The following is a 20925-nucleotide window of genomic DNA, read 5'->3' as shown; positions in this document are numbered from 1 at the left end:
AAGTGCTTACTATGTGCAAGGCACTACTAGCAGTGGGGTGGAGACAAGCAAATCAAGTTGACACAGTCCCTGTCCCACTTGGGACTAACAGTCTCAATCCCCATTTTATGAATGAGGTAACTGAGGCACAGAGAAGTTAAGCAAGTTGCCCAAGGTCACACAGCAGACAAGTGGCAAAGCAGGGATTAGAACCCATGACCTGACTTCCAGGCCCATGTGTATCCACTATACCACTTAACATCACTTCTCTGTGCTCTAGCTCTCTCATCTGCAAAAGGGGGAATAATGTAAAATACTTCCCTCCTTTTTCAAGTATGAGCCCCATGTTGAACAGGAACTATGTCTGAGCTGATTGTCTTTTATCCGAGCCAGTAGTTGGCACATTATGCATTGTAAATACTGTCTTCATCTTCACAAGAATACAGCTCAAATCATAGCATATAGAATCCCAGTATAAACATAGCAGATAAAGAATGGATGTACTTCTTCACTTGAGTTGAATTTGAGCTTTCTCTGTGTTGGCAAGTGGACATATGTCAAAATAGAGAGACAGTAAATAAAAATTGATCTTACCGTGGTTGTGTAGTATAAACCCATGGTACAGGTGCCCCTGGAATACTGCGTGCAGTTGAAGTCACTGCATTTTAGGAAGGACATCATTGAGCTAGAGAAAATACAGAACAACAAAGATTATGAAGGGAGTGGAAAAAGTTTTATTATGAGGATTGATTGAAAGAGATAGGTCTGTTCCACCTAGGCAGGTACAGGTTGAGAGAGACATGATTGAAATCTACAGAGTCATCTAGCGAGTTGACCAAGTGAATGTGGATACATAAGTTATGCCCCAAGGGATAAAGTATTCCATAAACTTTCATATATTTCTACACTTTACCCAAGTTCTCTGTTAGGCAAATCATTACAGGGGAAAAAAAAGTGCTAACCAGAGAAGCTAATAAATCCTAGATTCAGAGTTACTCCACTTGGACTTGACTTTGGATATGTTGTTTACACTTTTGTGTCTGTTTCCTCTATCGCCATTACTGCTCCAGTCATCAGTATTAATTGAGCAAAACACAAAACTAATCATCACTGATGTGCCCCTCCAGTGAATATGAGAAATAATAAATATCATCTTCAATAAATATCAGGGGCAATATGAGTAATAATAATGATGAAATAAAAAGAAACACTTTAGAACACTAAAGTTCTAAAGCAATCAATTTTATATATGACAGAATAGCAGTGATAAGGTTTCGGATGTTAAAAAAAAAACAAACCCAGACACGTTTAGACAGTTTCAATTAAGCAGTCCGTTTCATTTCAGTCTCGCAGTTTCTGAACTATCAGAAGATGAAATGAGAACAAAGACTCCTGCTCATTGTCCAGGAATGAAAGAAATGATGTTTGACACTCCAGAAGTCTTTTTTCTTTCTTTCTTCAGCATGGCCACACATTTCATTCTACCTTCTCTGCCTAAATATCCTCATTTCCCTCCCATGGCCAAAAAAATCATAGTAATCCAAGAGCATGTGAAATCTCCTTGGGTGGCTTGGTGACCAGGAAAACCAAAGGCTTGCTTCCATCATGTTATGTTACTCACTGTGTATATCCAGCTGCCCAAATAAAGCATGAGCTGACCTAATAGTTTCATTTAAAAGCATCAAAAAAATAAACATGGAGTTAGTTATTGGCAGATCCAGGAACTGTGCTTGGCTGCTTATGTCCTTTTTTTAATGCAATCTGTAGCCACAGGTTTTATGGTAATGGCTGTACAACTAGGGATTTGTATTTTAAGTTTATGTTTCTCAATATCCTTTTCTTGACTCTAAGCTTGTTGTGGGCAGAGACCGTGTCTACCAACTCTGTTATATTGTATTTTCCCAAGCATTTACTGCAGTGGTTTGCATGCAGTAAGTGCTCAATAAATATGATTGATTGATAGACAGTAAGCTTCTAGTCAGCAGGGAACGGATGTGTTTTCCAACTCTGTTGTATGTATTTTACTCACCCAAGCCCTTCGTTCAATGTTCTGCACACCGTAAGTGCTCAACAAATACCACTGACTGACTGATTGATTGATTCTCATAGCTTGCAACCTGAGGAGTTGAGGTGTCTAATCCATATTTTCTGGGAACTATAAAATTTGGCAAACCCATAGGCAAAGAAATAAATCTTCTCCTTTGCTCTTTCTCCCCAAAAGAGATTTAAGCCCTTAAAGGTCTCCATGATATATTTGGTTTTGATGTGAGAAAACAAGGATTTAGCAAGATTATATGCTCTTTTTGTTAAATGATTACTACTTCTCCAGTACTTTCAGTAAGTGGTAGTCAGTTGGTCATCTCTAGTCTTTCAGGAAGTCAATGGTTAAACTCAGTAAACCTAGCGGCAAATTCCAGGTGAAGGATAAAAACAGGAAGTTTATGCAGCTCCATTAGCAAATGAATATCCAAGTAAGTCCATTTACCATACAAACTAGGTGAAATAATTTGCAGTTCTTTTTTTAGACTTTTACATTTGTTTCTCATTTTATATAACCGTCATTGGGAAATTTAATCTTCTTTCACTCACAAAGATGTTTTACAGATTATTCATTCTTCCATGCCTCCAAATCTGAGATTTCATTTTTAAAAATCAAATGTTTAATCACACTATTTCCACCTCTCTCTAAAACAAAGCGTTGGTCCACTAGAAATGGCAAAAATCAAGAATTTGAACATTTATTGTTTCCATCACCTGAATATCCTATTTTCAGAAGATTTCTTAGACCTTAGATAGGGCAACACTTTTTAGAATGTGGCACTCAGAACTTGAAAGAGTGAGGCCTGGAGTTCCTTCAGGCATTTATCACAGCCTAAAACAAGTCACTCAGCATAAACTTGGGTCCTAACCTTGCAAACTCATTAAATAAAACAAATCTACCACCTCTCAAAATGGCATCTGGGCCACTTTTAATGAACCTTTTAATTTGTTCATGACCGGGTTTAATTTTAGGACCTGATCCTTTGGCTGTGTTAGTTGACATGACTGTAGGTTTCTTGCCTGTTTCGTGGAATACATAAATCTTTGATAGAGAGCAAAGAAAGCCTGGATTAGGTATAGCAGTATTGTGGCACATTGCTCTACCCCTGTTTAGAAAAATGTTTGTCTGTCCATCTACTTCCAATAGGTTGTGACCTCCTTTGGGGCAGAGGATTTGTGACTTCTGTTATATTCTCTCAAATGCATGGTACAGTCTTCTCAAGTTAGTCGGTACTCAATAAATACTGTTGATAATTAAATGTCTTCTACTGATAGGCCATTATTAGATGTTGTCCCTTTTAAATACTCTACATTTCCTTGAAATGAATCCTCAGAGTTTGTCTACATTTAAGCAGAAATATGAGTTTAAATTAAAAAAAAAATCCAGTTTCAATCAATCAGTGGTATTTTGGGGCATTTACTATGTGCAGAGCAGTTTACTGAGTGCTTTGGAGAGTACAGTATTACAGAGTTGGTAAATAAGTTCCCTGCCCACAAAGAGCTTACAGTCTAGAAGGGTAGATATAACACAGGAAAAATCCCAGGAAGTCATCCCAGGTGGCCTGGAAGAAGGAGCGTGGGGCCAGGATGGGGAGGGAGTTGGGGTTTTTTTTGTTGGGCTTTTTTGTTGTTTGCTATTTTTATGGTATTTGTTAAATGTTGAACAGCCGCCATATTCAGCACTGATCCCTGGCTGAGCAATGGGCCACTGAGGCAGTGTGGGCCTGGGCAAATAATTCTAATAATTCTCCATTTGGGGGCAGGGAAGGAATCCGGGTCTGAGGAAACCTATATGGCCTAACCTACTGGGGGGCCTGGGGCTCAATTCATCCTTCATGTCCTCAACTCACTCTTTTTGCCGACATTTGTTTGTGCCTTTCTGTGCTAGGGAAAGTGTCCAGGAGAGGAGAGAAGAGCATCCCTAGACTGAGTTGTTGCTCTCTGGGGGAGCCTTTATCGAGCCCTCAATTCACCAGTGACTAGTAATGCTGGAATGCTCATTCTCTACTCAGCACTGTGTATAGGGAGGGGAGGGGCTGACCGGTCTACCTCTCCTCAATACTGTGAGCTCCACCTCCCAGACAGCGCTGGAAGCACCACGGCATAGTGGAAAGAGCCCGGGCCAGAAGTCAGGAGTCTTGGGTTTTAATTCTGGCCCTGCCACTTTTTAAAAATATTTATTTTAATGATACTCGTTAAATGCTGGGTTAGGTAGATATAAGATAATTGGGTTGGACCCCATCCCTGTCCCACAAGAGGCTCACAGTTTAAGTAGGAAGGGCTAGGATTTAATCCTCATTTCACAGATAAGGTAACAGGCACAAAGAAGTGAAATGATTTCCACAGCAGATAAGTGGTGGTCTGCTCTGTGAACTTGGGCTCTGGGTGTGGGATGGGAGAGGAGTCCAGGGGCTACCAAGGGAAGGGGAGAGGAGGCCAGAGACCACAGAGGAGAGTTTCTGTTGAATTTATTGCATAGTTTCTAAGGGGTTTTGGTTGGAGGACATCAGCATTAAGTTATACTGCTATATTTTTGGTCTTTTCCTTTCTTTGCATTTGTAGGGTTGGCCAAAATCGTTTTTGCTTCCCATGTGATCAATCACTGGTATTTATTGAGCACTTGTTGTGTGCAGGTAATTGTGCTAAGCACTTGGGAGAGTACAATACCACAGAGTTGATAGACATGATCCCTGTCCACGTTACTACAATTACTCATTCTTTCCCGCCTAGGTTACTGCATCAGCCTCCTTTCTGACCTCCCAACCTCCTGCCTCTCCCCACTCTAGTCCATACTTCAGTCCGCTGCCCAGATTATCTTTCTTCAGAAATGCTCAGGGCATGTCACCCCCCTCCTCAAAAATCTCCAGTGGTTGCCTATCTACCTCTGTATCAAACAAAAACTCCTCACTATTGTCTTTAAAGCTCTCCATCACCTTGCCCCCTCCTACCTCACGTCCCTTCTCTCCTACTACAACCCAGCCCGCACACTTGCTTCTCTATTGCTAACCTTCTCACTGTGCCTCCATCTCGCCTGTCTCACCACCTACCCATGGTCTAGATTGCCATCCCTCCTCAAATCTGCCAGACAATCACTCTCGCCTCTTCGAAGACCTGCTGTAGGCACATTTCCTCCAAGAGACCTTCCCAGTCTAAGTCCCACTTTTCCTCATCTCCCACTCCCTTCTGTGTCACCATGACACGCTCCCTTTGCTCTTCCCCTGTCACCCTGCCCCACAACATTTATGTATATATCAGTAATTTTGTTTATTTATATTGATGTCTGTTTACTTTTATTGATGTCTTGATGCCTGTTCACTTGTATTGATATCTGTCTTACCCCCTCTAGACTGTGAGTTCACTGTGGGCAGGGATTGTCTCTATCTGTTGCTGAATGGTACTTTCCAAGCGCTTAGAGTGCTCTGCACAAAGTAAGCACACAATAAATTCGATTGAATGAATTAATGAATTCCACAATGAGCTTACAGTCCAGAGGGGCAGACAGACATTATATACACACTTTTATTTATATATATGTTATTGACATGTACATGGTATAATTATATAGATATAATTGATATTATAGAATTATAGAAATATATAGATATGTGTGTTAGTGCTGTGGGGTTGTGGGTAGGGCAAATACCAAATGCCCAAAGGTCACAGATCCAAGTGCATAGGTGATACAGAAGGGAGAGGGAGCTGGGGAAAAAAGGCTTAATTGTTCAAGGCCCCTCGGAGGACATCTGACATTAATAAGGCTTTGAAGATGTGGAGTGTGGGGGTCTGGCATATATGGAGGGGAGGGAGTTCCAGGCAAGAGGGAGGACTTGTAAAAGAGGTCAGCAGGGAGATCAGTGAGATGGGGCAGAGTGAGCAAGCTGCACTAGAGGAGTGAAATGTGTGGGATGGGCTGTAGTAGGAGATCTATCAGGTAAGGTAATAATAATAATGCTGGTGTTTGTTAAGCGCTTACTATGTGCCGAGCACTGTTCTAAGCGCTGGGGGAGATACAGGGTCATCAGGTTGTCCCACGTGAGGCTCACAGTTAATCCCCATTTTACAGATGAGGTAACTGAGGCACAGAGAAGTGAAGTGACTTGCCCACAGTCACACAGCTGACAAGTGGCAGAGCTGGGATTCGAACTCATGACCTCTGACTCCCAAGCCCGTGCTCTTTCCACTGAGCCACGCTGCTTCTCAGGTAGCTCAGGTAGCTGCTTCTCCTCAGGTAGGAGGGGGCAAGATGATTGAGTGCTTTAAAGCCAATGGTAATGACTTTCTGGTTGATGTAGAGGTTGATGGGCAACCACTAGAGATTCTTGAAAAGTGGGAATCCTGGACTGAACATTTTTTTGAAAAATCACCCAAACAGCAAGGTGGAGGCAAGGAGGTCAGTGAGGAGGCAGATGCAGTTGTCAAGGCAAGATAGGATAGTAGTGGAGAAGCAGTGTGGCTCAGTGGAAAGAGCACAGGCTTTGGAGTCAGGGCTCGTGAGTTCAAATCCCAGCTCTGCCACTTGTCAGCTGTGTGACTGTGGGCAAGTCACTTCACTTCTCTGGGCCTCAGTTCCCTCGTCTGTAAAATGGGGATTAAGACTGTGAGCCCCACGTGGGATAAACTGATTCCCCTGTGTCTACCCCAGCGCTTAGAACAGTGCTCGGCACATAGTAAGCGCTTAACAAATACCAACATTATTATTAGTGTTTGCATCAGCATGGTAGCAGTTTGGGTGGAGAGGAAGGGGCAGATTTTAGAACCAAAAGGATTTGGTGACAGATTGAATATGAGAAGTAGCAAGGTTTAGTGGAAAGAGCATGGGCTTGGGAGTAAGAGGTCGTGGGTTCTAATCTGGTGTCACCACTTAGTTGTGTGACTTTGGGCAGGTCACTTAATAACTTCTCTTTGTCTCAGTTCCCTCATCTGTAAAATGGGGATGAAGACTGTGAGCCCATGTGGGACAACTTGATTACCTTGTATCTACCCCAGTGCTTAGAAGAATGCTTGGCACAGAATAAGCGCTTAACAAATACCATCATTATTATTATTATTATATGTGGGTTGAATGAGAGGTATGAGTCGAGGACAACACAAGGTTACAGGCTTGTGAGATAGGAGGATAGTGCTATTGTGTGAGTCAGAATGGAATCTATGCATTTTACATGTTCGTTTTTCATGTTGCTTTTTGAAACTTTACAGATGATTATGTAGGGAAAAATGGAAATAAATCATTCTTTTTCCCCCTCATACAAGGGAAGGAAGTGATTTCTCAGCTATCAGGTGGTAATGCTGCCGGTGCCGTTCTGTTTAGAGTAATTTTATAGTGCATATTGTAATCGACTTTTTCATTTCTTGAAATGGTGCCCAAGGCCACTAAGAAATGTGAAATGCCCACTTGTCTCAAATGAAGGTGAATAACAATGAGAACGTGTCATTCTGAGTGTTTCAGAAATAGGGTTCATTCCTACTCCCCATTTCTTTTTATACAATAAAAATTCCTTTAAAAACAACCTCTTAAACATCGATTTCAAGGCTTTCAATTAGTTGGTTCCTTCTTATATATCTGCTCTCCTCTCCAGCTGCCCACAGCTCACACTCTTCACTGTTTCATGGCAGGCCTATTACCATCCCTTATTAACTCCTTAATCAATCAATCAATCAATTGTATTTGTTGAACGCTTACTGTGTGCACTGTACTAAGCACTTGGGAGAGTACAATGCACATTCCCTCCTCACAGCAAACTTCCAGTTTGTCATTTACACCTTTCCTCTCACTTTAATGCCTTCTCCATTCAGCTTTATCAAACCACATCTCAGCCCTCCTTCAACCTTCTCTAAAAAACCAGGTGTCCTGCTGGCAGTCATTTTCTGATTCATCTCTCCAGTTTTCTATCACACCCATCCTTCAACCCCTTAGCATTCTTATGCATGAGACTTATTTGTTATTGATTTATTTAGCTCCTTGTTTTTTTTCCTTTATAGCTCACTCACTTTATTGTTTCATCAATTTGTTAGCTTATCTTCCCTGTTAGATTATGGAAATTGAGGGCAGGTATTGTCTTATTTTCTTTTGTATAGATTTAAAGTGTCTATTACAGTTCTTGGCACATAACAGGTACACAGTCAGTCCTGGTCAGGATAAAAAAAATTAGTCCTAGTCTCTGCAAATAAAAAGGAAAAATTAAGGAGACATCAATAGAAGAATCCTTTATCCATTCAGTATTATTTATTGAACACCATTCTATGCTTGGAAGAAAATATACAGTCCTCAGACTTACAACATAATTGGTTCCAGAAAACTGTCACAAATCAAAACATTATAGCCCATAACTAATTTTCATTTGGCAATAATGCTATAGATGGAGTGGCTTTGCATTGGATCTGCCTAGCTGCTACTTGAATTTTTTATCCACTTGTGTCATGGTTGGGCTGGCCCCTTTCCAGCTGCAGCCTCTTCTTACCCCTCCCACCCTGCACTCAGAACTGCCAGGACCACTGGGAGTAGGCAGTTGTATCCACCCCAGTACAGTGTCTGGCACATAGTTAAGCACTTAACAAATACCATTACTATTATTATTATTATCATTAGGCTAGGCTGGATGAGGTGGGGTGGGGGAGGCATGGGAGAGGACTACAAGAAGTAAAAAATTAAAAATAGTAGCACCAGCCTGGGGAGGAGAATAGGAGTGGAAGTGGGTTGGGGGATTATCTCCTGTTTATAACATTGCTTCCCTCCCCCCACAGTCTATTTCTGTTCTTCCATCTTTTATTGATTTAAACAGCAGCTACCACTACTGGATTTTTATTTTATGGTATTTGTTAAAACATTTGTTGAATGATTACTATGTGCTAGGAAGTATACTAAGCCTTGGGGTAGATATAAAATAATCAGGTTAGACACAGTCCATGTTCCCCATGGGACTGACAGTCTTAATCCTCATTTTACAGATGAGGTAACTGAGGCACAGAGAAGTTATGTCTTGCCCAAGATCACACAGCAGAAAAGTGGCAGTACTGGTATTAGAACCCAGGTCCTCTTTCTCCCAGGCGTGGACTTTTTCCACTAGGCCACATTACTTCCATCGAGGAACCTCGCTTTTCCTTCCATCATTGCCAGTAGCCACTTCTGCCCCTTGTAGTGTCTGCTCTCTGGGCTTTAAAGGCAGGAAACTACAGGCTGACTGGGGTATGATGGAGGGGAAGGCCCTTGGTGGTAAAATAGGTGGAGATGGCTGCCTTGGGAACTCAGACCTCCTTCCCTGCTCCTTCTCAATTCCTGAGAGGGCTACTGGCAGTGGCAGTGAAGAGCTGTGGCAGTTTAAAATATAAAAGTAAAAAAGAATAGACATAGGATAGTCCTTGGGACTGTGGGAATGGGACAGGGAAGTTGGGGTGCAGAAAGTTGGGGTAGGGGTTCCAAAGGCTGGGACTGTCTCCACTAATCTATTTTAATTTCTCTGTCCTGCTAGACTGTAAATTCTTCAGTCAGTCAATCATATTTATTAAGCTCTGTGTGCAGAGCACTGTACTCAGTACTTGGAAGAGTACAGCTCTGTCTGAACGGTATATGGGAACATAGGGTATAGGGAAGCAATATGGCATAGTGGATAGAGCACGGGCCTGGGAGTCAGAAGGTCATGGGTGCTAATCCCGGCTCTGCCACTTGTCTGCTGTGGGATCAACTTCACTTCTCTGTGCCTCAATTACCTCATCTGTAAAATGGGGATTCAGATTGTGAGCTCCACGTGGGGCAGGGACTGTGTCCAACCTGATTTGCTTGTATCCACTCCAGTTCTTAGTACGGGGCCTGGTGCATATTAAAGTGCTTAACAAATGCCATTATTATTATCATTATTACAATATAACAATATATGACACACATTCCGCACCTACAGTGAGCATACAGTCTAGAGGGAGAGACAGACATTAATAAAAAGAAATAAATTACAGATATGTACATAAGTGCTGTGGGGCTAGGAGGGGGAATGAATAAAGGGAGAGAGTCAAGATAATGAAGAAGGGAGTTGAAGAAAAGGAAAAGAAGGCTTAATCAGAGAAGGCCTCTTGGAGCCTCAATAAGGCTTTGAAAGGGAGGAGAGTAATTGCCTGTCGAATATGAGGAGGGAGGGCATTCAAGGCCAGAGGCAAGATGTGGGTGAGAGGTTGGTGGTGAGATAGATGAGACTGAATCACAGTGAGAAGATTAGCATTAGAGGAGTGATGTGTGTGGGCAGTGTGGAGCTGAGTTGTGGTAGGAGAGCAGTGAGGTGAGGTAGAAGGGGGCAAGGTGATTGAATGCTTTAAAGGCAATGGTGAGGAGTTTCTGTTGGATGAGATGGATGGGCAACTACGGGAGGTTCTTGAGGAATGGGGAAGCATGAGCAGAAATCGTGTCTACCAACTCACTTGTGTTGTACTTTCTCAAGTGTGAAGTACAGTGCTCTGCCCACAGTAAATGTGCAATAAATATTATTGATTAATTAATCAGGGCCAGGGAGGGCTGAGTTGAGAGGAGGAAGAGGTGGGGTTAATTAGTGGTGAATCCCTGGATGATTTACCAAAACAGAAATCACCTTGAGAGGAAGTGATTTCCCTTGGGCTGTTGTGGAACCCACAGAGCTAGTGTCATGTGCAAGGCTACCATTGTGAGTTTGAAATGAACATTGAAAAGCTCAAATACAGTGCTCATCTAAAAACTTTAGAAATGCTGTTCACCATAACTCAGACATCATATGAGGATGGCCTGTACAACGGAAATAAAAGAGAAATGGTTCTTGGGCTCAAGAGGCTTGCAATAGAATGGGAGACACAGGCACTGCCATAAAAAGGAAACAAAGTCACTAATTCGATGGCATTGAAAGGAAATTCTTAGGAGAAAAATGCAACTTTTTCCCCAAATTTGCATAGGGTAACAGAATCTTTTAGTTGATGCCCTTCATAGAGTTTTGCTGGGAGTCAAGGAACACTAGTACTGCCTCTGACTAGGCCTCCTTGATTTGACACACTTTTTTCTTTCTTTCCTGTGGCTGGGCAGGAGCTGGTGACCTCTCCTTTTTTGTACTGCTTAGCGGCAAAATAATTTCTAAGAATAGAAAAAATGCCATTACTTTGTCAGATCACCAATCCATCCATTCCAGTATTCTCTCTGATGGTGACAGCAGGATGCTTGGAAGGTGGTAAGATGGTTGCTTTCCTCAACATCTGTTTGGTCTTCTGTCTAAAATAGAATGAGGTAAGAGGGACCTTCTCCTCTCAGGATCACACCTGGAGAGTTTCTAGTACTCTACCAGTCTCGACTATGGTAAGGAGAGTCAGCGGCATAGACATTCCATTCCTAGTTTGGGCAGTGGGTAGTGAGTGGAAGGCAATCTGCTACAAGTCAAAACTCCCCAGCGCTGGCAGCAGTAGCATGGGAGAGAGTCAAGGGTGGAGATTCAAGTTTACTGTGCAGAAAGGAGGAAATGGTAAACCATTTCTGTATTTTTACCAAGAAAACTCTATGGATATACTGTCAGAACGATTGAGATAGAGGTGGGGCTTTCTGGGAGAGATGTGTCCATGGCGTCTCTATTGGTTGGAGACAACTCAACAAGATAAGACAAGACAATGGGGACCCAGTAATTTTCCTCCTGGCAAGGATACCACACAGCAGCCAATGGGCCAGATCTGGCTTGTCATACATTTTAGAGATTACATTCAGCTGTCTAGTCATAAATGGGTTGTTGCTACTTTTTAATTGAATTTATGTTTGATCTCCTATGGAAATAAAGCTTCTTTTTGGAAGAGCTTGCCAGATTATTTATTTCAGTGCCTATGAATTGCATTTAATTCATGTTGTCATTAAACTCTGGATTCCATTATCCCAGCTCTGGTTTCTAGAACAACAAACCTAACTTTCCTGCTGCATTTCCCTTGGATAATTCTAGAGTTCTTAATAGGTTCTTGATATCCAGCTGCAGTGGATAGAAGAACATCCAGAACAACCTCATGTTGTTTAGGTTTATTTTTAATCCATCCTTCACGTATAGTATGCAGATTTTTGTTTGGCAGCAGAAAGACAACAGGTGTGGGATGTGGGATGGTAAGGCAGTCCTACTGGCATGGAGAAGGGACTTATTGCAGAGTAGAGTACTCTTACTACTGGTTTGTCCATCCAGGAACTATTTTCGTACAATCTCCATAACCTCAGAAGAGGGTTCAGACTTATTTTGAGTAGGTACCAGGGCCTATCCTCACAGAAGGATCTGTGTGTGAGAAACCAAGGAACAACGTTCTCTATGTTTATCAGAGGAACAGCTTACTCCTCTGTCACATGAATAACAGGACACCTTAGTGATCCAAGTTTACAGTTATAAGGATGGGCCATGACCGCAATATATGTTTTAAGAATCTGGTTCTAGAAATATGAGAAAACATTTACTACTATTTAGGAGTAGGGAAAGCAACAAGTCTCTTCTTTCAGTGCCTTGTCTTATGCTGTTGAGTCATTTTCGACCCAGAGCCACTCCATGGACATATCTCTCCCAGAATGCCCCTCCTCTGCAGTCATTCTGGTAATGTATCCATAGAGTTTTCTTGGAAAAAATTTGTAAGTGGTTTACCATAGCCTTCTTCTGCATGGTAAACTTGAGTCTCTGCCTTCGCCTGTCTCCCATGCTGCTGCTGCCCAGTACAGGTGAGTTTTGACTTGTAGCAGATTGCCTTCCACTCACTAGCCACTGCCCAAGGTAGGAATGGAATAGGTATGCCTCTGCTTGACTCTCCCTCCCAAAACCAAGACTGGTAGAGTACTGGAAACTCTCCAGGTGTGATCCTGAGAAGGGTCTCCTTTCAGTACCTCCTCTCAATACCTCCCTCCTCCTTAAACTCTGAGCCCCATGTTGGACCTGATAATTTTGTATCTACCTCATCGCTTACTTAATACAGTGCTTGGCACGTAGTAAACACTTAACAGTTACCATTGTTATTATCATAAAATATATAACAAAAATAATTAAGAACACAGACCTAAGGAAAAACATTTTATTCAAAAGAAGGAAAAAGAGAAGGATTAAAATCCTATTAACATTAATATTTGGTTGATTTTTAGAACATGGGTGTTGAGTAACTCTTCAAATGCTGAAGGTGAGAGAAGGATAGGAGGAGAGGAAAAGAGTCAGCAGTCAAGAAGAAGGGTTTAAGGCTCTTTAGCTGGCACGCCAAACTCATTCCAATGGATGTGATACATACATGGTTTTACATTCTTAGGCAGGCCTGACTTTTAAAAAGCTGAAAATTGCTAATACATTCTTTATAAAATTATTAGAAGCAATGCATTCCACACACCCACCCTTAGCTCCCCTCCCTCTTTTTCTTTCTCTCTTTCTCACTCTCCTCCCTCTCTCTCTCTCATCATTCAGATGATCTCCCCCTTAGATGGCCAGCTGGCAGCAAGAATAGCAAAAGACACAGCTGAGCCTGCCTTATTCCCACCTCTGCTGGAGCCCAGCTCATTGCTTGTGCTCCACTTGAAGTGTGGCTGCTATCACTGTTTCCAAGGTTTGCTTGCAGAGTTTCTGGCATTCCAGGAGACTGAGTGCACAGAGGCTCCTCTGAATCCCTGGAAACCCCAGAAAGTCTGGCAGAGTGGTAGCAGTGGTTCCTTCAGCTTGGAGTAGGAGCAAGGAGCCAGACTGTTGGCAGAAACAGGGGAGGGAATGGGTGGGGAGGGGAGAGAGGAGAGACAGAGAGAGAGAGAAAATAAATGAATATGTTTGTGTGTCTCTCTTCCCAGCTTTCTTGATGTCAATTGTAGACCATAGATAAACCGACAGTGGACTACAGGTTTAACCTGCCTTATCTGGAACCTAGCTGATGAAGGAACAGACTTCTCTGCTTATTATATTAGGCAGTTCATCATGTGGGTGAATGGCTGAGTCTGCCTCCCCTAGCCATCACAGTGAGGCTTCTCTGGTTCCCCAAATCCCAGGGGGTGAGCTGTTCCTTGAATTAAATATATAAACTCAACTTCATTTTTCCGGTCTTCCTCTTCTTTTTCCAAATGAATTTCCTGTCTCATTCCGAGGCAGATATTCCGAGATATTCCTTTACAGACCAGGACGCCTCCAGTCATTTGGCTGCCTTTAGGCAGGAAGATTTTGCCACCTCTGCCCTGGGGCAGCTACCCCATCGCTGATACTCCCTGCTTACACTCTCTTCTCTTTCCAAGCCCACTTCTGACCCCTTGCACCCGCTGTTGCTGGGACATGGAATGCCCATCTCCCCACATGACATCTAAGCTTTACCCCTTCCCCAACTCAAGGGCCCTCCCAAAATCCCACCTCCTCAAACAAGCTTTCCCCAACTAATGAATCTTATCAGCCTCTCGGCTGCCTCTTACATTCATTCATTCAATTGTATTTATTGAGCACTTACTGTGTGCAGAGTTACATTATGTATTGATTTGTCTATGACCAACCTCTGCACTCGTGTATGCATCTATATATTCTTTTGAGCGGTCAACTTGATTGTTTTTCGACCCCTACTGCTTGAGAATATTTCTGTCTCCCGTTAAAGGTAAGTTTCCTGAGAGAATGGAATGTGGCCTGGTACTTCTGTGGTAAGGTTTTTAGTTCAGTGCATGTACTCAGTAGGCATACAAGAAATATCCCTATTCTGATTACATGATGCTACATGTGTTACACCAAGAACACAGAATAACATAATTCCAGCCTGTGGAACATTTTGCAGAAGTCTGCCCGAACCTAGGTCAGGAATAGGGGAAGATGCATTCTACTAACCATCCAATGTTCTAATTATCAGGTCTCAAAATTAGTAACAGGTAAAAGTACAGTCTTCTAACCATTTAATCTTATTATTAATGGTTCTCAAAATGAGGGTGCTTCAAAAGTTCTCATAGAAAATCTTCACTTAGTTTGGAGGTGAAGCTGCCTGCCAGCATTCTGATGGAGTGTCCTTGGGGTGGCTTCCTCTCTTGTTTTGTCTGCTGAAGCACCCTAATTAGAGAGTTATTCCAAGTTCTCCTGCTGTCCAGGACAGTTAAATTCTTGGTCACTGCTTTCCTCTTTTATGACAATTAGAACTTACCTACAGAAAACTTTGTATTGCCTGTTCAAAAAGCAACAAGAAGTTATCTGTTTCTCACCCTGAGAAAATGGGTTACATATTGCCTTCTTGCTTTAAAATTTGTCACTTCCTGTTGTACCTCGAGAATTTTGTTAGCTATTGCTGATAAAAAACTTACAGAACTTAAAGAACTTTTGGTAGCTCTCAGCATTTCTTTTATTTCAGTTCAATTGTGGGGGCAGGGTGGCTGGGAACCCTCATAAATTTGGAGGATGGATGCAAAATAGATAAGGATATAAAGCCACAGTCTTCATGATTTTTTGACCCTCTGACTTGTGTTTCATTTGTGGTGTTCTGGAGAGCGACCTATCGTTCTGCCATCTTTTTCTTCATCTCCGTCCTCAGCCCCGTTATTTCAGAATCATATTTTGTCCTCTCATGGATGCTAATTAAAAAGGGGAAGCCACTTATCTACTATCTGCCTCTGATTAGAGAATATTGTTTGGCCTGCTTATTGAAGAGCAGGATTTGGTCTTGTAGTTCACAATGGTAAAACAGATCCCGTGATCCAGTCCTACATCAGACAACAGAACTTCTCCAAATCCCCTTGGCTAGAAATAGTAGACTGATGCTCTTTTCTTGAGGCAGTACTGAACAGAAAATAGAACTGGCAGCAAGAAAATTAGTACCTAGATGAGAAGTCCCTAGCAGTCTACAACATTTGCAAGAAGTTGCACAGATAGGGGAATGTTTCTAAGTTAAGATCCAAATGTAATAAGGATTAACCCACTCTTGTCAGGCAAGCAGAAATGTAAAAGCCCAGAGGTTGACTGTGAACCATGCTTACCACCAATTGCTAAGCTTGATGTAGGCAGGGAATATGTCTGTTTATTGTTATAGTGTACTCTCCCAAGCGGTTAGTACAGTGCTCTGCACACAGTAAGCACTCAATAAATATGATTGAATGAATGCACCAAGGCGAAGAACCAAGCCGTAAAAGGAGGAGTGATAGTGGGTCTCTGAAAAGTTAACTTATGTTACTCCACTGTAAATACTAAAGGAGCTTGGAATGTTTCTACCAACTCTGTTGTATTCTTGCAAGAGCATAGTAAGAGCCCTGCACACAGTAAGTGCTCAATAAATAACATTGCTTGAATTTTCAGACAGAGAGTGCTGGTTCTGGATGATATGGGTATCAGACCCAAGACAGTGAGGTGCCATGAGAGTGGGGCTGACTGGGTGTCTGGTACTCGCAAAGGATTAGACTGTGAGCCCATCATTGGGCAGGGGTTGTCTCTTATCTTTTGCCAAATTGTACATTCCAAGCACTTAGTACAGTGCTCTGCACATAGTAAGCACTCAGTAAATACTATTAAAAGGAGTCAGTCAGTCACTCATATTTATTGAGCACTTACTGTGTGCAGAGCAGGAAAATGTGCTTTAGGTTGGAAGAGAGTAATGAGGCCCAAACCAACTAAACTTCAATGCATTAGTGCTTAAATTAAAAATGCTTCCTTGAGGACCCACTCTACAAATACACTTGAAAATCCCCAGGTAATGGGTGCCTCCCTACCCTACTTCTCCCCACTTATCCCTTAAGCCATTTTCATGGACCCTAAAAAGAAGTGTGTTGCCAAAACAGATGTCCATAGGATTACCTTCAAAATTGATTTTCCAACATAAAAGAGATTTTTCTGAGATGACTGGACCAAAAAGTAACTCTAGGAGATGGTTAGTAATGAACAGCCATCAGCCATGTGAAATAGAATTAAATTCACAACTCCCAAGGGACCCTTTATGTCTCATCTGAGATGAAACAGAATCTCCATCTCCAAGGTGCTCTCAGGATTTGAACTCACAGAAGGATGTTTCCTAAGTGAATCACAATCACTAATCAAAGCGCCTTGCAAGCCAGTACAATTTTAAATATCTTTCAGGTAAATGGATCTGTCAGCAAAGGCTGGGGGAGACTGAAAGGCAGAAAGTGACAGCTGACCATTTTAGGGTGAGAACTTCTGAGGCTTGAACCTAGCCCTGTCCTGTTAATGCTAGCCTTGCTTGAGAAAAAGTGGCTAGAAACAATGCATTTGTTGACCTGGTAGTGAGATTTTTTTCATCCGTCTGGTTCACATTTTTGAATAAATGAAGAGAAAAAAATACAATATTTCTGTTCTTTAATGTGGTCCCAGTATTTTGTATGCCATTAACATTTGCCCAAATATAGAGTTGGGTGGTTTGTAAGTGCTGAAGAGGAGTTTGGAGGCAGTCTCCTTTTTGACTTTATCAGAACCAATTCGCTTCTCATGGGTTTGGAGAAAGGCAAGCCAAAAACTTGAGTGGGCTGCCGGTTCCCTTGTGGCTTATGGACCAAAACCAACTACTGGAGCCAACATGAACAGTATCTAAGTAAGCAAGAGAGATGTTAGGCCTTCTCCATTGATCCTTGTGCATGTTACTTCTTTTTGCAAACTGGGCTTACACTAGATGTCCTTTTATAACTTCTGTTTTAATGCTGTTAGTACTGAGGTGAAGTAACTTCAGAGTGTGAAGAATGATTCAAGTAATTGGGGTTAAGTGGGGAAATGAAATTTGCTCCAGTTTATTGTTTATCTCCTGACACCTTTTTTGAAAGTGTTGTATGTGGCAGGAGAAATCGACAGTCTCAGACTAAGGGGTGAAAGTCCTCAGGTTTGCTCCAGAGTAGAGATGAGTTCAGCCAGCAGCTTCCTTCTGTTCTCTTGGCACCGGGGACCAACGGAACAGAGAGTTTATGTTGCCAGGCCAGATCTGCAGGGAGGCCTGATTTATTCCAATCACTAGTGTCCAACAGAGTAGAGGCAGGAATATTTTTCTGGTCATTGTCTGTTGGCCTTTTAGTCCATGCAATTCTACTGGATCTGATCTTTCATATTAACACCTGCATTCAACAAATGAATCAATTGTATGTGCTTTCTTGTGCACAGAGCACTATACTAAGTGCTTGGGAGAGCACAATATAGCAGAGTTTGTAAACATGTTCCCTGCCCATAGCGAGCTTATGCTCTAGAGAGGGATATAGACATTAATATAAGTAAATTATAGATATGTGGGGCTGAGGGATGAATAAAGGGTGCAAATACAAGTGTACGGGCATCACAGAAGAGAGTGGGAGAAGAGGAAATGAGGGCTTAGTTGGGGAAGGCCTCTTGGAGGAGATGTGCCTTTAAAATAGCTTTGATGGTGAGGAGACAATCATCTATAGGCTGTGAAGAGGGAGGGCATTCCAGGCCAGAGGCAGGAAAGGGGCGAGAGGTTGGCGGAGAGTTAGATGAGATGGAGGTAGAATGAGTAGGTTGGCATCAGAGGATGGAAGTAAACAAAAACGAGAGCTCTGTGTTACTGAGTAGAGAATATAAAAATTAGCTTAGTGTGAAATAATGTTCTTTCCATTTTTTTCCTCCAGTTTGTCGTGACAATGTTTTGGGGCCTCTATATCTATGACAGAGAGATGGTTTACCCGAAGTTGCTTGATAATTTTATCCCGGCTTGGCTGAATCATGGAATGGTGAGTAAAATGAAAAATAACACTGTTAAGTGATTAATTTTCTAATGCTAGGGTTTCTATAGACTCTTCATCGATGATTGTTAAATGTTTGCAAAAGAATGGATGATAATTAAGGAAGAAAGCTATTAAGTGAATACGAAAGCTCTTCCCATTCAATAGTCAAATTGAATCAGGATTAGGCCTATTAAACAGATTGACCCACTATACACATAAGCTTACTTATATGTTATTTCTATTGCAATAAAATCTCATTAAATGATATGATGGATAAAGGTATCAGCGTATTCAAGAGGTGAATTTAATCTCCGTACATTTAAGAGCCCTCATAACATCACAAAATCAACATTGGTTCAAGTTCATATTGTTCCTGGGTTCCTGTGGGAAGTACTTGGAAATGGGAGAACGTCTGGAAACAAATAGTCAACATGTTCTCTTTGAAATATTATGGCAGGCATTTTGGGATGTCTATTGAAATGTCACTGTTTGCCTTGTCAATCACTAGCTATCCACCAACTCTTTTGGATGAATCACAGGGCTGTGGGGCTTTTATCCACTTTTAAGTTTAATTCTTTCTGATGTTTTACAAGTTGAATTACCCTCTTCAAGCTTTCATTCTAATTGTTTTAGAGAATTGTGCCTAACCTGATACAAAATTTTCAGGGATTTTTTTTTTTCTGCAGAGAAGTGGGTCTTCTCTTAAAATCTCTGAGGCTGAGCATTGTTTGTGATTTATTAGCAAGTCTGTTTTTGGTCCAGCCTCTTTCAGGAATGTCACAGTATGCTCTCGGTGAAAAGGGCAAAGCCGCACAGAAATTTTAAGTGGATGAAAGAGCCAAAAATCTTGGGCATTGCAACCAAAAAATAACATTTTCCCCAGTTTTTAGTGAATTTTTAAGGTGAGTGGTTTATAAAAAAAACAAACAGCTTTAAGCATTTTTATGCCGGGTTGGTCCCACCAAGGCTTTCTAAACAAACTGCAAAGTCTTAGGAGTTAAAGCTTATGACATTTTGAAGAATCAAGATTCACACCGAGCGTCTGATTCTTTAGTCCCATCCGAAGGTGCATAAACATCATCATCAATAGCATGGCTAGTGGATAGATCACAGGTTTGGGAGTCAGAAAGACCTGGGTTCTAATCCTGGCTCCACCACTTGTCTGTTGTGTGACCTTGGCAAGTCACTTCACTTCGCTGAGCCTCAGTTCCCTCATCTGTAAAATGGGGATTAAGACTGTGAGCCTGATGTGAGACAGGGACTGGGTCCAATCCAAATTGTTTTTATCCCCCCAACATTTAGACAGTGTTTGGCACATAGCACTTAACAAATACCATAATCATTATAATTGTTATTGTTATTGGCTTACTGTGTGCTGAACAAATTTGGGATTGAAGTGTTGAAGGAAAAGACGTGGTCCCTGGTCTCAAGAAGTTTATAATCTATTGGAAGAGACAGGCCGCCCTAAAAAGAAACAGATACAGAAAGGTAATTCTTCCTCCTACTTTTAGTGTCTTTCTCCCTGCTATACAGTAAACTCCTCAAGGGCAGAGATTGAGTTTACTAACTCTGTTCTACTGGCAAGCACTCAATGCAGTTCTGCACCAAGTAGACATGCAGTGCATGATGTTGATTAATATGGAGAGTTTGAAAAAACAAATAAGTAGAGTAGCCTCAGTCCCGCCATTGTGTATGTCCTCACTGCACATTTCAGTTGAAACATTGTTAGGGAATTAGTGAACATTCATCTGACAAGACAAGCCTGTTTGAATAATGAAGTGCACTGCTATGTCGAAAGAAATGCCCCAGGTGCAAGTGCATGTCATTGGAAGAGGTGAGTACTTATAAACTGAGATTCCCTTAATGTGGAATTTTGCAGTATTGGGTAACTGAGTATATTCCAAGTGATATTTACCTGAGTGTGGAGGATGGCTATTTTTGTGACCCAGTGTGGACCCCCTGACCAAAATCAAATATTTTATCTGTATCAGGTTGATTCAGGTACAACTTGCCTAGTTCTCTCATATCTGGTCTGTGGTGCAGAAACTTGATTTGCAACCAGTAAACCAATGCCTCTGATCCCAAAAATAGACAACACTTCCCCTGGATCCCTATTTTGAGATTTGTATTTTTAAAGTTGGTCCCGGAGAGTCCATCCTTCTCAGTCACACTGGAATACTTCTTTTTTTTTTCAATGGTAGTTGTTAAGCGCTTACCATATTGCCAGGCATCAAACTAAGCCCAGGGGTAGATGAAAGCTCAGGTTGGACACAGTCCATTTCCCACATAGGCTCATAGTCTCAATC

At 41.8% G+C, this 20925-nt stretch overlaps 1 protein-coding gene and 1 non-coding gene across 3 annotated transcripts in view; one reads left to right on the top strand and one right to left on the bottom strand.

Moving 5' to 3' along the window:
- AIG1 (androgen induced 1) overlaps positions 1 to 20925 on the top strand; it is a 280335-nt gene that overhangs the window by 88105 nt on the left and 171305 nt on the right. For both annotated transcript variants that reach the window (XM_029053693.1, XM_029053700.1), the window contains exon 3: positions 18524 to 18625. In XM_029053693.1, coding sequence (XP_028909526.1) covers positions 18524 to 18625 — 102 coding nt within the window. The remainder of the gene's footprint in view (positions 1 to 18523; positions 18626 to 20925) is intronic.
- Positions 12702 to 12839, bottom strand: LOC114809562. Its single transcript, XR_003757338.1, has one exon. It is a non-coding gene; the product is annotated as a small nucleolar RNA SNORA7 (small nucleolar RNA).

The sequence above is a fragment of the Ornithorhynchus anatinus genome, chromosome 2 (assembly GCF_004115215.2).
Source record: "Ornithorhynchus anatinus isolate Pmale09 chromosome 2, mOrnAna1.pri.v4, whole genome shotgun sequence".
Classification (NCBI taxonomy): Eukaryota; Metazoa; Chordata; class Mammalia; order Monotremata; family Ornithorhynchidae; genus Ornithorhynchus; species Ornithorhynchus anatinus.
This window is presented reverse-complemented; position numbering and strand designations above follow the sequence as displayed.